Below are 16504 nucleotides of genomic sequence, written 5' to 3' on the forward strand. Positions count from 1 at the left end.
CCTGTATGGATCGTGCTGCGCTCTGTCACTCTCCAGTGTGGAGGTCTGCAATTTTTAAAGGTCACGTTTCCGTCTCCTCCGACCCCTCTCCTTCCTTCTGTTTTTCTTCAGGGCAGACCACTCATCTTCTACCTCTTCTTGGTTCCTTTGTCTTGGAAAGCTTGGGGCCAATGAAGTTTTGTTGCATAAATTCTATGGAAGAACGTCCAAAGGTGTATTCTGGAGCTCTGTTGTACTGTGTCAAGTTTCTTTCTTTTTGTTCAAGATTTCTCCAGGAAAAACTGGTTTTGCAGCAAGAATTATGCTAACACTTATTTGCAAAGCCCACTCAAGATGGTTTGTAGGTGCTTATCTTGCATTTCACTTACATTCAACCAAATATCGATTTCTTAACATCAATCCAAAATCTAAACTTAACCCTAACACTGCTAAAAATCAACTGAGCTTCAACAGATACCTTGTTAATAAATTCTTTAGATCAATCGTTGAGGGCTATCCAAATAAAGCGGGACCATAAGTAGTTACACTGAGTTGTATCACACACATATTGTGTACTGATCCATTTCACCTGGTCATTTTTACCAAAACACATTTTTACTTACTAGCACCAGTAGTAATCATTAACACCAAATTAATAGTTAAAGAACTTCTCATTTGTGAGCTTTGATGAAAGAAAAATGGCCTAGTTTAATTGGCAGCAGTTTGGTACTCATACTCATACAGCATCATACTGAAGCAGCAAGTCATATCTTGTAAACTTCAGGCAACTGAAGGAGCTACAACAGTGGTTTAAATATAAAAAATAGCTGTACCTTGTAAACCTCACAAAAACTTCATAAATATAAATACGATTTGCTATTTTGCGAAATTACCTTCACAGTACTTATCAGCAAGTTTAGAAATAAGTCATATAATACATAACAGTAAACAAATGAAAATAAGTGATATAAAAATGAACACAGGCCAGTACAGAGTGAGACATTCATAAAGAATTTATTTTTACCATTCTAACTGCACAACTGCTTCTATTACTATTAACGCTTACGAATCAACTATTACTAGTCTGTTACTAACATGTGTTGATTCCCAATTATTTAAGCTGATATTATGCTGAATATAAGTAAGTACAGCGCATACTATGCAAGTACAGCGATCAAATAATTTTGAGCTGTTTACAAAATAGCTTGGGCTGCATACGCCTTTGTATTCCCAAGTAAAAACAATACACATCTATGAATGGACACCAGCAGGAATGACATCATCTCACAAAATACAGAAAAAGTACAAAGGAAGTGCTTCTGAGCGGTTGTGTATGTCCAAAGGCAGTGGAAACTGCAATGTAATCTAGCTCTCTTTAAGCTGACAGTCTGTATTTTGCCACTGTTTCGATTTCTAACAGTGGACTCCATTGTTCCAAAAGAAAGAAAAGAAAGAAAATGCAGTGGGAACCAGAGAGGCATCCACTGTGAAAGTGCATCAAAGAGAATACTGCAGTGCTGAGATCTCTCTCTCTCTATGTATATATATAGTCATAACTGCTCAACTATAATCAGGAGAATTAAGATGTAAAAAGACAGAAATGTTAGTCATTAGTAATTGCTGGTCAGAACTCTCACATTAGCCAAAACGTAACAGCTTTGCAGTTCTGATTAAGAAAACAAAAATAAATATTTTCTTGTCACTTGTAATTGACCTGACAAGCAAATTTCAAGTGACTTTCGTGGTTATCTCTACATTCAGAGATAGAAATACTTTCGCCTGAAGACCTACAATAAATTTGTGGCCTTGAAAAAACAGGTCAGTATTACAGGATGAATAAAGGTTACATTCTGGAACAGTTTTTAAAGATAGCTCTAAAAGTGCTTCCAAAAGAATAACAATAGAATTTAGGGACACATGGACAGTTTGGTGTTAGAGCAGGCAATACCTAATCCAACATGAAGCGGAGGACTAGTGGTGTGTATCGAAAAAACATGATGCATTGAATTTACAAAATTCTTGTCACGATTGGCCCCTGCCAGTCCTGTCCATGTGTTCATGTTGTCTTTTGGTCTAGTCCACGTGTTTTCTTTGTTTCGGTACTTAGTCCAGCCCCCTTGTTTAGTGACTCTGCCCCTGATTGTTTCCACCTGTTTTCCACCTGTCCCTCATTATCCTTATTTGTATTTAAACTCTGTATTAGCCTCTTGTGTTTGCTGGTCTTTGTTTGAGTTGTACATTTATTTGACTGTACGTTTTTTGTGCTGTATGTCTGTTTTGCGGTTTTGTCGTATCTGCAACCTGATCTGTTCGTATTGGCCATCTGAACCTGGACTGTTCTGACAACGACCCTGGATTTGCCCAAAATAAAACTCGCTTATCTCAGCACGTGTGTCCACCTCTTTGCTCCACGTCACAATTCTAAAGTCTTTCCTTTCCTCACACATAAAACACAACACAAGTTTGTCCTTTAATTTACTTACTTTTGGTGATAACTATGTCAATGTAATACACTATATTAGTGTGGAAATGGTGTAGACCAGGGTTCAGCATCATGTGGCTCTTCTACTGCTACTTCTACTTCTAATGTTGCAGGTCCACAGCAGAATTAGATACTTTGGTAAAAATAAAATAATCCTTCTTTGTAGCAGAATAAAGCTTTTTAACAATAAATGGTCTCAAACGCTAGATGTATATGTATAGCTGCTGATTTCCTCTTTAAGCCTGAAGGTTGGAATGCAGACTGCTGGTTACATAGCAGCGCAGACAACAATCTCACCTAGAAGCTAATGAAAAAAGGCAATGAATAGACTAATTATTTGCATTTATAATCACTCCAGCTGGTTTCCTGATATGTTTAATCTGCAATGAGAAACTATCAAACACTAAAGAATTGTGAAGCTGATGTCAGCTACTCACTCGCTAGCTTCTTGATCAAATTTTCACATTAAAATTAAATTACATTTCAAATTAAATGGTGCAACTGTTAGCTAGATAGATAGCTAAACTAGGCGCCTCATGCACCAGGAAAATTCAAACAAGAAGCTTGCGAATGAGAACATGATCTTAGCTTCATAAAAAAATCTAATGCTGATAGACATTGTACAAGAAACTATTCTACTTTTGTGGAAACGTTTCCTGCTGGAGATGCACGAAAAACTGAGCTAAAGCTTAAAGCCACCCAAGTCACTGTCTATTCTCACAGCTGTATCAGTGAAATATCTTTGAGACTGGACGCTGAATCTAGACTCCAAATTGTGCAACATAGCGCGAAAGCCCTGGTTCTCAACGACTGAGAACTGCAGGTCACATAGCAATGAAGTCTCGCTTAGCTAGTAGTGAACAAAAAGACAGAGATTAAGATGAACATTTAGAGATGGACTTATTCGCATTTATAAGCAACATAGTTGGTTTCCTGATACGTTAATTCTGCAACGAGACTGTCAAACACTAAAAAGTTGCGAAGCTGAAGTCGCTTCTCTTTCAAATTTTCCTGTTCGACCTTAAATAGTGCAGCAGTTCCATTCGGCACCTCAGGCAGAATAAAATAAGGTGGAATGGGAAAATTCGAACGAGAAGCTGGCGAATGATCTTCAGCTTCGTAAATCAGTCGAACGTTGAGAGACATTTTACAATAAGCTGCTCTACTTCTGAGGAAAAGTTTTCTGGCGGATAATGGAAGGAAAGCGGCTAAAGATAAAGCTTAAAGCAGAGTAATGTAAGTCTGTGTTGTTGTTCATATTGTTTAGCCTATACTAGGACATTATCACATACTGAGACACACTGGACACTAAATGTTTGGGCTCCCAAGGTGGTTTGATTTGTTGAAAGGACAAAATAGCTCTTCTTAACATTTGGGTTGCCGACCCCTGGTGTAGACGTTTCAGTCAAGTACATTTAGTGCATCACTTTTCATCAGTGTAGATACAAAAGAATGTGCAGTCAAGCCAGACTGTAAGACAGTATATGAGAAAGAGAGAAATGTAAAAAAGGGTCTTACTCTGTGAAACTCGCACAAGTTCAGAGACGGTGAAGACACCTGATGTGATGAAACTATCCTGGAACCCCAGGTGTCCTAGAAAAACACAGAAATAATATTAATACTGTGTACATTTTCTGTTAGATTTCAGTTCTGGTGTGCCTCAGTGCTTTCTTCTTCTAATGTACCTGTTTCAAAACATCTGCTTATTTTCAAACCTGTCATGATTGAACCAGGTTTATTAAAGTGGGGACATATGACACTGCATTAAAAATAGGAATGCATTGAAATTACATGATTCAAAGTGTACACTATTTATCACCATTAATAAAATACATTACGCCAACAAAAAATACCTGAATTTTCTCTCTCAGTTTACTTATTTTATAATAACCATGTAGATGTAATATATTTTAGTCATGTGAAAACAATGCACATGTTTAAGGCAAGTAATTTAATACACCCCCCACCAGTTCCCCCAGGACTGGAATTACTTACATACAAAAATACAAAAAAAGGCATACAAAAGTTCAATTTAATTTTTTTTTTGTATTCCAGGATTACAAAGTGATCTGGCACTTCTAAAGACTCATCACTTTGTGCGTTATACATTGGTATACTCTAGTCTTACAAACGGTTAGAAATAAAGGTTCTACGCAGGTACATTTTTCATCCATCAAGGTACAAACAATGTAAATGAACCTCAAAGGTACAACAGTGGTTTTAAGTTCCAGTTGTGTAACTTAAATAAGTTTTTCCAGATGAAAAGTACATATTTATCTTTTCATAAGCTAATGTTTTAAAATAGAACAATAAAATTAAAGCCTGGAGACAAGACGGGGTGTGCGGAGTGAATACAACTTAGAAAATATAATTTCAATGGATTATAGTATATAGTGTAGTACAGGTATTTTCCCTGACTCAAGGTACCATCAAATCTACCAGCCCAGTGACAAGAGGGGTACTGCCCCAGTGACAGTTTAGTAACCTTATTTCTGAGCCTGTACTCCATTCCAAGGATAGACAGACATTAAAATTTTGCACTGGCCAGTCAAGCCAATTAATCTTGTGGCCACAATAAAAGAAACATGTTTATCAGATATACATTGTGTATATAATTAACCAGCATGCTTCGGTACCAAAACAGTTAGGTGTATATCTGAATAAGGAAATATTTATGTCAATAAGAACACTGATGGTGTGGAACAGCATCTGTGATGGCAGGCCGAATCAGGTTAGTCAGGGGGACCACCACATTCACCACACCATCACATTAGCTATCGCTGTAATTACAGTTAACAAATTCCAACTAAAACTGATTTGTCCAACTGAAGTGTCCAACCAAACAGTCTCTTAAAAGAGAGAAAGGATACAAAATAAATCTCCAAGTCATATGGCCACTCAGGTCCACAGGCTTTTTAGTGGCCAAAATGTAAAATGTTGTGGCTAAGGGCACAGGGTAACAGTCTACCCCTATTTGATGCAAATTACGGGTGAGTGGTATAGCAAAAATGTAACAACACTATACTCTTTGTGTATCGCAATATTTAATAATTCTAAGGTTTATGTTCTGGTCTTTTACATGATACATGGAGTTGTTCAATGTTCTGGAAGTACTAACGATACTTATAGTACACTCAGAAAAGCTTACTGTGATATAATTTATAACAAACACTATCATACTGTCCCCCCTTAATATCAAATCGATGTACTTTATTCTAATCTTGATGAATCTCACAAGCATACACACACACACACACACACACACACACACACACACACACACACACACACACACATATGCAGTGTGTCCCAGTGGAGTGCAGGGAGTGTTTAGGTTGACATCAAGGGCAGAGCACATCTGGAGTGGATCCCCTAAGTGTGGGACAGTCTCTCAGTACACATACACACACACACACACACACAAGCACACACTACACAAAAAGAATTACTTTTTCTAAAGAGGCCCTGAGAAGGGACAGTGTGAGGAGAGCAAGGGCCTGTGTATAAACTGTGTGTGTGCCTATGTATGTGTGTGTGCGTGTGATGAGCAGGTGTGATGGCTCTCAGTAAAGCCCACTCTCTGAGCAGCAGTGTGAGCTCAGTGGCCCCAATTAATGGGTGTATTGATTAGAGAGCAGCTGACCCACAGCCTGCTTACTGTTGTCCACTGCCTTTTTATAGCCACTGCCACTGACCACTGAAGCATTCCTCAACACACTCCTTACATGCACACCTTTTGGTGCAGGCCACTGACTCATCCTTCAACATCCCACACACTACACACGCACACCATTCACACTACGCCAAACCACTCATAGCCTTCAAGTTGCGTGACACAGACTCTCTGCTTGAACTGCATCCAGTATGGAACCTAAGAGAGCTGCTCTGCCTGGCAGCATAATTCATACACCATGAAATAAGGCAGATAATTCCTCACCACATCTGTCTTTATTTGATTCACTAGAACAGTGATTTCCTACTTTTGAACTACTTTGGTTCTCCCTGCTCTACAACACACTTCATCCAAATGACCAGGTTATGAACCTTCTGAAGAACACATCTCCACTGCTCTAGAGTCGAGTGACAGGGCTTTACACCACTGCATTCGTTGCTTTGCATTGCACTTGGTGATGTAAGGCATGGATGCAGCTGCTCTGCCATGGAAACCCATTCCATGAAGCTCTCTATGCTGTTCTTGAGTTAATCTGAAGGCCACATTTTAAGGGTCTGTAGCCATTGACTTTGCAGAAAGTTGCTGACCTCTGCGCACTATGCGCCTCAGCATCCACTGACCCTCTCTGTCATTTTACGTGGCCGACCACTTCATGGTTGAGTTGCTATCGTTCCCAATCACTTCCACTTTGTTATAGTACCACTGACAGTTGACTGTGGAATATTTAGTAGCAAGGAAATTTCATGACTGCACAGTTGACGTCCTGTCTGTATCGACAGGTCTAAACCTGTACTTTGCACTTTCTGTATAGTTTCTACCTGAAAAACAGGAAATTCAAAAGAATGAGCTGCAAGTAAGAAATAATTCACGTCAGTTGTAATTACTAGCAATAACTATAACATCTGAGGGTTAACAAGTGTTTCCTGAGTTGAAGTGAGTGTGTAATAGCTGGGAAGACAAGAATATTCCAGGACCAGAAGAAAATGCACCAAAAGCAAAAGCATGACAGATATAATAATTTCCTGAAATTTCATATGTGCTGTACAGTCACCTGAGGATCACCTACATATATACTAAGCCAAGGCAAACATCAGCTCCACACTGCTCAAGAAGAATCACACCAGTCCTGTTTTAACTGAAGTTATATGATTTGATCTCACATTCAATTACAACTCATTTCCAAGTAAAGCACTGAGCAAACAGAGGTTCACATGGTCTGTTTTTGTGGACAAAATGGGCGAGATGTGTTTTACTTCCTGGGGTAATTACGCAATCTATGCCTTGCATTTTATGCACACTGTGCAGCTGTCTTTTTGTGTAAAGCCCTAGGTGGCAAAAGGTGAAAAAATGTGGAACTCAAAGTGATCAAGCAGTGCACTTTGTGTTTTTCTGCTTCCAGAAAATTTGAGCATTGTGAATCCACCCTAATGGGTCAGGCCACATTTTTTTCAAATATAAAACTGACAATTAACCAGGGCAAACTATGCTGTACCAACAAATGCTGCAAAATAATGGTGATTAAAAGTTTGATTTATGATGATTTATGAGTCTTTCAGTATAATAACTGAAGAAAGGCAAAAGAATATGTTTTCTCTCAGATTTAGCCTTCAAGCTCGCTAAAATAAACTGGAGAACTTTCTCTGCTCTGCCTGAGCTTTTATTCTTTACCAGTAGAGAGAAGATGACAAGAAGAATCTTGAGCAGTGTTGATGTTATTATTAAATGTCTCTCTGTGCTCTTCAGTGGTGACTAAGTCATAAAAACCTCAAGATAGGAAAGAATTTAGCCATGACGGGTCCGATATGGAGATGTATAACATGTGGATGGGGGAATTATAAATAAAAAAGGAAAGGGTGAAGCACACGGGGAGGGATATGTACGGCTCATTGGGAGAGAAAGTGCTGACATTAGCTCAAAGCCTCTGGGCCCAGAGAGCATTCCTGCACTGATGCTCCAGAGATTGGGGGTGGGGGGTGGGGTTCCAAGAGTGAAGGGGAGAATGATGTATGTGATGGGGTAAAGGCAAGACAGATTAAAAAAGTGGAAGAGGCAGAGAGGAGGGAGAGACAGAGGGAGAGAGAGAGAGAGAGAGAGAGAGAGAGAGAGAGAGAGAGAGAGAGAGAGAGAGTCAAAGTTTCCGTGCAGCTGTACATACTGTAACAACAATAACACAGAGCAGAACTGAGGCACACAATTACTTGGAAATCGAAGGAATGACGCAATTGAGCTGAGTACATGGGGAGAGAGGGATAGAGAGAGAGAGAGAAAGAGAGAGAGAGAGAGAGAGAGAGAGAGAGAGAGAAAAGGAGTAAGAAACAGAAGTAGAGAGAGAGAAGTGAGCGAACAGAGAGAGTGAGAGACAGAGAGAGAGAGAGACAGAGAGAGAGCTTTCGTCACTGGAATTCCAGTATATGGAGCATATGCACTGTGGAGTTCACTGAGGGCATTTCCATGAGTGGCTCATATAGGGAAGGGGCCGGGCCTCTATATCTCAACATGGTTAATCACTCCCAGCTGTGTCCACTGTAGCACTGCACACACACACGAGGAGGGGCCAGGGTTTGTCTTTCACAGCAGCTCTGAGACCTAAACAACACACTCACACAGCAATCGGCCTGACTCCAGCACAGACGCACCAGCTAAGACACAATCACAGTGAAAGGCCATGCTGGGAAACATACAGTACTGTGCAAAAGTCAGAGATGACCCTTAATTTACTTAATTTACAAACAAAACAGCCATTACATACAACTTATTTATTTTCAGGAGACATTTCTGAAGAGACTCCTAATATAAAAGAGACTCCTAAAACCTGTGCAAGAGTTCGTAGACCACCAAAACTGTCACCATCGGATTGACAGTACTTAAAGCTTTAATTTTTGAGATAGATGAAAAAACCAAGCTCCACTCTTGCCTCAGATTTGAACGAATCCACAGATGTTACATGCAAAAACAGTGTGTTTAATGCACACACAGTGCTCAAGTGGACAGAGGCTGTTCCACTTGTGGGTTCCCTTCAGGTTTAAAAGACTGTAATCTTTCTCTTCTACTAGTTTACTCTGCCTCTGTATTCTCTCTCACTCTTTCCTTCTCTCTCTCTCTCTCTCTCTCTCTCTCTCTCTCTCTCTCTCTCTCTCTCTCCCTCTTTCCTTCTCTCTCTCCTTCTCTCCCTCTCTCTCTCTCTCTCTCTCTCTCTCTCACACACACACACACTTTCGGGTGTAAGAGAGAGGATATCCTTTGGCCTTATCTGCTGGCCTGTGGATTGTGCAACAGGCTGCCCCTGACCCAGAAATTCACCCGTCTGCTTTGTGAAAGTGCACGTAGCATGGAGCAAGAGGGTCGAGGTTTAGCAAAATAAAAAAAAAAAAGCAGCCATTAAAAAATGTGAGTCATGCTTTCCTGGTTAGGGACGAGAGATATAGAGACAGTAAACTAAAGAGAGAGAGAGAGAGAGAGAGAGAGAGAGAAACACCACTCTAATGGCTAAGGTCACCTGAGGGTCATAGCCTGCCACCATCCTGTCAGATCTGACACAACTGCTTACAGTAAGGCTGCAACAGATACCATCATGTCATTTTGTATCATTTTATTATATTTATCATTAATTTGGTTTATTATTCATTTTATTTACATTTATATTTAATATAATTTAATAAATTGAACTTTTTTATATGAACTCTATCTAATTTTTCTATTTCTCTATTCTCTCTAACTATTTTCCTGGATGGTCTTAAAGTATGTAATTTCATTTTCTTATTATTTAATCAATTGGTATTTTCGATGATGTAATCTTTTTGTTGTTAATTTAGATTCTGTAAATAAGAAACATTTTTTAAAATATGCTTCATAAATAAACTTGAATTACCTTCCTATACAGAGTTACAGTATAATTAAATTTACACCTTGCTTTATTTACTGTAGTTGGTTATGGCAGAAGACATCTAATCTGAGACAGGTTTTATGCCTTTCTTTATAGTCGCTCTGATCAAGATGTGGATGACGAAACTAGTTTGGTAACCAGCACTAAACACTAGCTCTCTAGCTCAGTTTGTGTACTGCCCTCAGCTATGTGGTTTTCACAGCTGATAGATGCTGCTGGATTGGTTAAAGGTGCATGCTGTGTAATCCAGATTGGGACTGGCTGGTCAAGACTGGCCATAATCTGAGCTTCACAGCACACAATGGCAGGCAGCAGATGGAATAAATTTGTATGGAAGTGGGAAATCTAATAAATAAAAAAAAAGTATGTAAATAAATCATTTTAGTGAGAGATTAAATGACTTCGAGTTTACCAACACTGAGAAAGAGGGAGTGAGAGATTGCAAGAGAGAGATAGATGAAGAGATGAGATCATCTACATATGGGATGAGGAAGCTGAACATGCAATTAATCTGTGTGTATCCTCTAATCTGAGTAAACAATGGTGCGAGATGCGTCGGGCTGACACACACAAGGGCACAGAAACAGGAGTGCACACACATCACCCGGCATATCTGCAGTAATCTTCAAGCGAGTGGGGAAATATGCTTTATAATCCAGTTCTGGGAGACACGTGCATCTGAGAACTTTCGGGTCACAGTAGGATAAGCTTTCTCATCCTTCTCTCTGCATTAGTTAATAGAGCCAGACTGCAACAATACACTATAAACAGTTACAATATAATACAATGCAGCTGAGTCTGACTGTAACAATGCAACTGTATCAGACTGTAACAGTGCAACCCCAGTCTGGCTGTAACAATGCAACTGATTCAGGATGTAAATGCAACTGAGTCAGGATATAAATGCAACTGAATCTGGCTGTAGCAATGCAAGTGAGTCAGGCTGTAACATTGCAACTAAGTCAGACTAAAATTGCAACTGAGACTGGCTGTAACAATGCAACTGAGTCAGACAGTAAATGTCAAGCTATATAAATGCTATTTAGTAAGACTGTAACAATGCAACTGAGTTGGGCTGTAATACTGCTCCTTAGTCAGACTGTAACACTGAAACTGAGGCAGGATGTAAATGCAACTGAGTCAGTATGTAAATGCAACTGAATCTGACTGTATCAATGCAAGTGAGTCAGGCTGTAACATTGCAAATGAGTCAGACTAAAATTGCAACTGTGTCTGGCTGTAACAATGCAAGAGAGTCAGACTGTAAATGTCAAGCTATAACACTGTGTAACAGGCAGACAGAATCGCAGACGCTTGCAGGTAAGGTGAGGTGGTTTTAATGATCCACACGGTCCAAACGGGAAAACACAGTTCACAGTGAAAAGTCCAGTCCAGTAATCCAAAATACGAAGCAATCCAAAAAGGCAACAGTACCAAAGGGGCAAAACACAAATCATAAACGGGTAAACTCATCCAACAGTCGAAACACTAAATACACAAAACAGTAGTATCAGAGAACGCTCAGTGATTGTCGAGACAATACCTCGCAAAGTTCTGAACCTGATTCCCTGCTTAAATATCCCAGTAGGGGATTAGCATCAGGTGTTAGAGTTCAATAATCAGGCGACTGAGATCGCTAATAGGTGCGTGGGGAAACCACGTGATCAGTCTGAGAATCCTGGGGGTTGGAGTCTTCTAAGATGGAGTCCGCTAGCATGTGATCGATCACGTGGTCTCCCCTAGCACTGTGGGAGATGAAGTCTGGCTCCTTTGCTGAATGTGTGACACAATGCAATTTAGTAAGACTGTAACAATGCAACTGAGTTAGGTTGTAACAATGCAACTAAGTCAGACTGTAACACTGCAACTAAGTTACTCTGTAACAGTGCAACTGAATCAGACTGTAACAATGCAACTGAGTCAGGCTGTAACAATGCTGCTGTGTGTGTAACTGAAGCAATGTAAAAGCAATGTAACTGAATCAGATGTTAATGTGCAACTGAGTCAGACCCTAAGTAACTGAGTAAGACTGTAATGATGCAAATGAGTCAAGCTGTTACTATGCAATTGAGTCAGACTGTAACAAACTGACTGTAGATTGTAACAGTTATCCTATAAAAATGCAACTAAGTTTGACCGTAATTAAGTAATTGAGTCAGACTGCAACAACGTACCCAAGTCAGACTGTAACAAAGAGACTGAGCTCAGACTGTAACAACCCAAATGAGTCAGACTGCAAGAGAAAAACTGAGATACACTGCTCCTTTGTTTCTGATGGCAGGTTGTCTTTAAAACGTAATTCAGAATTGTGCCAAAATAATCATATTGAGGTTTGAAGTCTGAAAAGGGCAATCACTGAAGTGTGCAGTGCTGTAACTGTGGTCATCCAGGACTGAAGTTTGTTGATGCTGATGTAACGGTTGCAGGCCTTTGCAGTGAACCAGGCTCGCAGACTGTCTCCCGTTTAGCTCTCCTGACCGAGTTAAAAGCTAAAAGTCTTCCTCTGTGGTGACGTTAGGCCAGTGGCTGGCCAATCACTGTCCACTAAATATAGGCACACACACACACATGCTCCCCATGGACACAATCCTCTTAAGAATAATCACATCCCTCTGGCTTACATGCACTGCGTGTTCACACAGCTTTGGAGCTTTGGGTGAAGAGGCCGCACAGCCTGAACTTCCACTCTAAACAGCCTTAGCAGCATTTACAAGAAGTCTAACCCCACTTTACATTCATCGGCTTGGCACAATCAAAAGTCATAAGGACAATTATTGATAAATGTCCCAAGCCGTTTTGTGTGTGTATGTGTATTATGCACCATAATAAGTTTTTCTTGTAACTTTCACTTGCATTTTCACTACATAAAAAATTGACTGAACTGAAGTTCTGATAAAGCACATGCAGTGAAATGGAAGCAGAGCGGCTCACCGTTTTCTGGCTGGTCCTTAATGTCTCCCTCACTGGGCTGGTTTGGACTTTCAGACTGCGTTGCTTCTGTACAGAAATAAGGGATAGAGAACATGAATTAGACAATGACAAAGTAGCACTTTAATGTTTTGAATTTGCAGCTCCATAGGAACAGACTTCCCACAGAACATTCCCACACCCTAAATCACACAGCAAAGCTCAACTTTAAAGTTGTTCCACACAGCCTGCAGGCAGGGTGACATACTGCCCAGTACAGTGTAGCCTACAGCACTGCAGTATACTCTCTGTTTCTGTCTCTCTAATACCCACAGTACACTGCCAATATCATACAGCAGACCAGGCCACTGCACACATACACTATATGAACAAAAATATTGGGACACACCTCTTAATCACTGAATACAGGTGTTTAATTCAGTCCCACTGCGACAGGAGTATAAATCAAGCACATAGCCACAGCAGTTTGTCTATACAAGAATTTGTGAAAGAATGGGTCATTCTAAAGAGCTCACAGAATTTAAGTGTGGTACTGTAATAGGATGCCACAGTTGCAACAAGTCAGTTTTTGCTAAACTTCTTTCCGCCTAGACCCTCCACTTTCAACTAGTGGTATTATTGACAAGTGAAACGCTGAAACGCTCTGCTGACTCAATAACTGCAGAGCTTCAAACCTCCTCTGGCATTAACATCAGCCCAAAAACTGCGCACCGGGAGCTTCATAGCATGGGTTTTCATGGCCGAGCTGCTGCATGGAAGCCTTGCATCACCAAGCACAATGCCAAGCGTTGATCTCAGAGGTGTAAAGTATGTCGCCGCTGGACACGGGAGCAGTAGAAAAGTATTCTGTGGAGTGATGAATCACGCTTCTCTATCAGTCTGATGGATGAGTCTGGGTTTGACGAATGCCAGGAGAACACTACCTGTCTGACTGCATTGTGCCAGCTGTAAAGTTTGGTGGAGGAGCTGTACTGAAATCAGACATAAGCATATGTCTGCTGTTCCACTCTGGGCTTTCTTTCTGGCTTTTTTAAAGGTATTTATATTTCGTGAATAAATGTCTCACCATATTTTTACACACAAGCAAGTCAAACAGTGTTAGTCAGTGATCGGAGTCTAGCCGCTGTCCTGTTGGCAAGAGCCACTTCAAGTTGAAGCCAGAAGAGAGGAAGAGAGAGAGAGAGAGAGAGAGAGAGATAGAGAGAGAGAGAGAGAAAGAGAGAGAGCAGGAGAGTGGTGGGTGATCTACTGGCAGTCGCAGCACTTATGGAAATAAGCCTGGATGGAGAACCCTCCAGACCTGGATGTGCTGCATCTCTCGTAAAAAAAGCCCTATAAATTTGATGGGAGAAATTTCTCCCAACAAGTGCTGGTTAACAGCACCATTAGCTGCAATGGCAATGATAAGAAAAGAGACATTACAGGGATTTTCTCAAGATCCAGCACAGTCCCAATGCTGTCTGTTTAATGGTTTTTACTGCAGCCAAAAAATAAAAAAAACACCATAGCACCCTCTCTCCCCGTGCATGATTTAGATGCAGGGGTGAGTATTGATCTCACACTGCGGATAAAATTGTCCGTGGGAGAGAAATATTACAGATATCCACTCAAAGCAAGCGGTCTGCAGTGACTCAGGGTGTAGGGGCTCATCAGAGAAAGAGCCGGTGAAAGTGCAAAGAGAATCTGAGTCATTGCTACCACAAAATACTACAAAAAGTATAAAAATAGCAACTTTTAACTTATTTTTAGAGCAAAACCAAAAAGTTCTAGGAGAAACTGCCCAATAAAAACACAGTACTGTGCAAAAGTTTCAGGCACCTCTGAAAATTCTGTCTGATGGAATTTAACAAATCAATACAATAACTGGGGAAATACAGGAGAAATATGGCACCAAACCTGTGTTCTACTAACCAGTTCATAATAATGACCATTTTGGAGGAGAAAAAGAAAATCTTGTTACTTTTTAGTGTGTTAATGTTTGTTTGCATCTATTCTAATGCTGTTATTTTTACAGGCAAAACACAATTATTGTTGAGATAAATGGTTTTAGACAAGATATTCACACAGTACTGTATGCCTTCTGCTTCTTTATTTCTTAAGAACCGCGTTCTCAAAAACCTCCATAAAAGCCTATTTCACTAAATTTTCTGCAAAGACATTCAATGGCCCTATTATATAAATCAATGACACAGAATTACAGAAAAAGGCATATGCGATTTTAAAAACACAAGTGACTTTTTAAAGGAAGGAAAGGTTGCTAAAGTGAACAAAAAGTGTAGCATAAGAACAGACGTCCGTCAAATAAAGAAAAAAAAGTAGTGGGAGGGAAAGAAAAGTTAGTCCATCTCTTCCTAGACAAAGTAAGCAATTTAGGGACTTGTTTGCATTCAGCACGGCGCTGCTGTCTGCATCAACAGCTTAAAACAAAGGCAATCTGGAGAGCGGAGCAAACGCACAAAAAAGTCGCCGTCCCCCCAGCAACAGCCCAGAGATACGTGAAAGCAGCGAGGTGGAGTCGAGGGGGCAGGGGCTGTCCACTGGGTGTGTGCGCGCATGGGGCTACTTTCACACAGTCTCTCCGGCTGCCCTCCGCAAACCAAGTGCTCTCACACACCGAACCCATCGCTAATTAAAAATGCAAATGAGGCGTGAGACCCAGACTCAGTGTGTCACATCTGCATTTACCCCCTGTCGAGGGCCCTCTGAGAGACGGAGAGAGTGAAAAAAAAACATCCCGCTTGAAATAAACATAAAAAAGACACTAAACAACAAACGACTAAATAGATGCACAAACAGGCCTGTTCACGGTGCATGGACCTCCCCCACACCCCCACCTATACAAGTGCATAACAAGCCACTCTTTCTGTTCCGGAGTGAAAGACAGAGAAGGGACAGTCCCTGTCTATTTCTAATTTTGTTCTCACACTGGAGCTAAAGAGGAGAAGGACGCAACCCGGGTGTGGGAGAAGAAAAGGAAAACCTGGAATAAGCTGATTTGAGACTCCAAGTGTTATTCTGCTTTGAGTTCTGGAGCATGGTTCATTACTGGGCATGAGCTCAGGGGATGAGGCTCAAATTGAACACACAATGGAACACCATCAGAAAGTACCTGCCACCAGGGTGCTGGATAACATTACAACTGTGAAGTTGTCACTGTGAATTTTTAACATTTACATTACCGTACAAAAGTATGAAATCATTGTTTTGAAAAATGTAAGACTAATTCTGTTGCAGAATTGCGTGTTTTGAGCTGTAGATGATTCCATAATAGACAAAGCTGTATACTGCTTTAACTTTAAAGCTGTAACCTTAAGAATGAACAGTGAATATGTTTTGCTGATCAAACAGCTATTTATAGTTACTTCATGTATTAAATTATTAGAAATACTTGCAGATTTTTTGGTCATGTTGTTCTCCAAAACACTTTAAATTGTGAATAAACCATTAATATACACTTTGGTGGCATGTTTATCACATCAGTCTATAGTGTATGTTATTATTGCATAAAAAACTGTTATATGAGAAATTATTCCAAACTTAAAAGATAATGTGCATGTAC

The 16504-nt window shown here is 40.2% G+C and overlaps 1 protein-coding gene across 12 annotated transcripts in view; it reads right to left on the reverse strand.

Moving 5' to 3' along the window:
* The window catches only part of nfia (nuclear factor I/A), a 185304-nt gene that overhangs the window by 62265 nt on the left and 106535 nt on the right, over positions 1-16504 (reverse strand). For all 12 annotated transcript variants that reach the window (XM_037545328.1, XM_017701309.2, XM_017701308.2 and 9 more), the window contains exons 3-4: positions 12949-13014; positions 3980-4054 (exon numbers count right to left, since the gene is read on the reverse strand). In XM_037545328.1, the coding sequence (XP_037401225.1) occupies positions 3980-4054; positions 12949-13014 (141 nt within the window). The remainder of the gene's footprint in view (positions 1-3979; positions 4055-12948; positions 13015-16504) is intronic.

The sequence above is a fragment of the Pygocentrus nattereri genome, chromosome 15, assembly GCF_015220715.1.
Source record: "Pygocentrus nattereri isolate fPygNat1 chromosome 15, fPygNat1.pri, whole genome shotgun sequence".
In the NCBI taxonomy this organism is placed as follows: domain Eukaryota; kingdom Metazoa; phylum Chordata; class Actinopteri; order Characiformes; family Serrasalmidae; genus Pygocentrus; species Pygocentrus nattereri.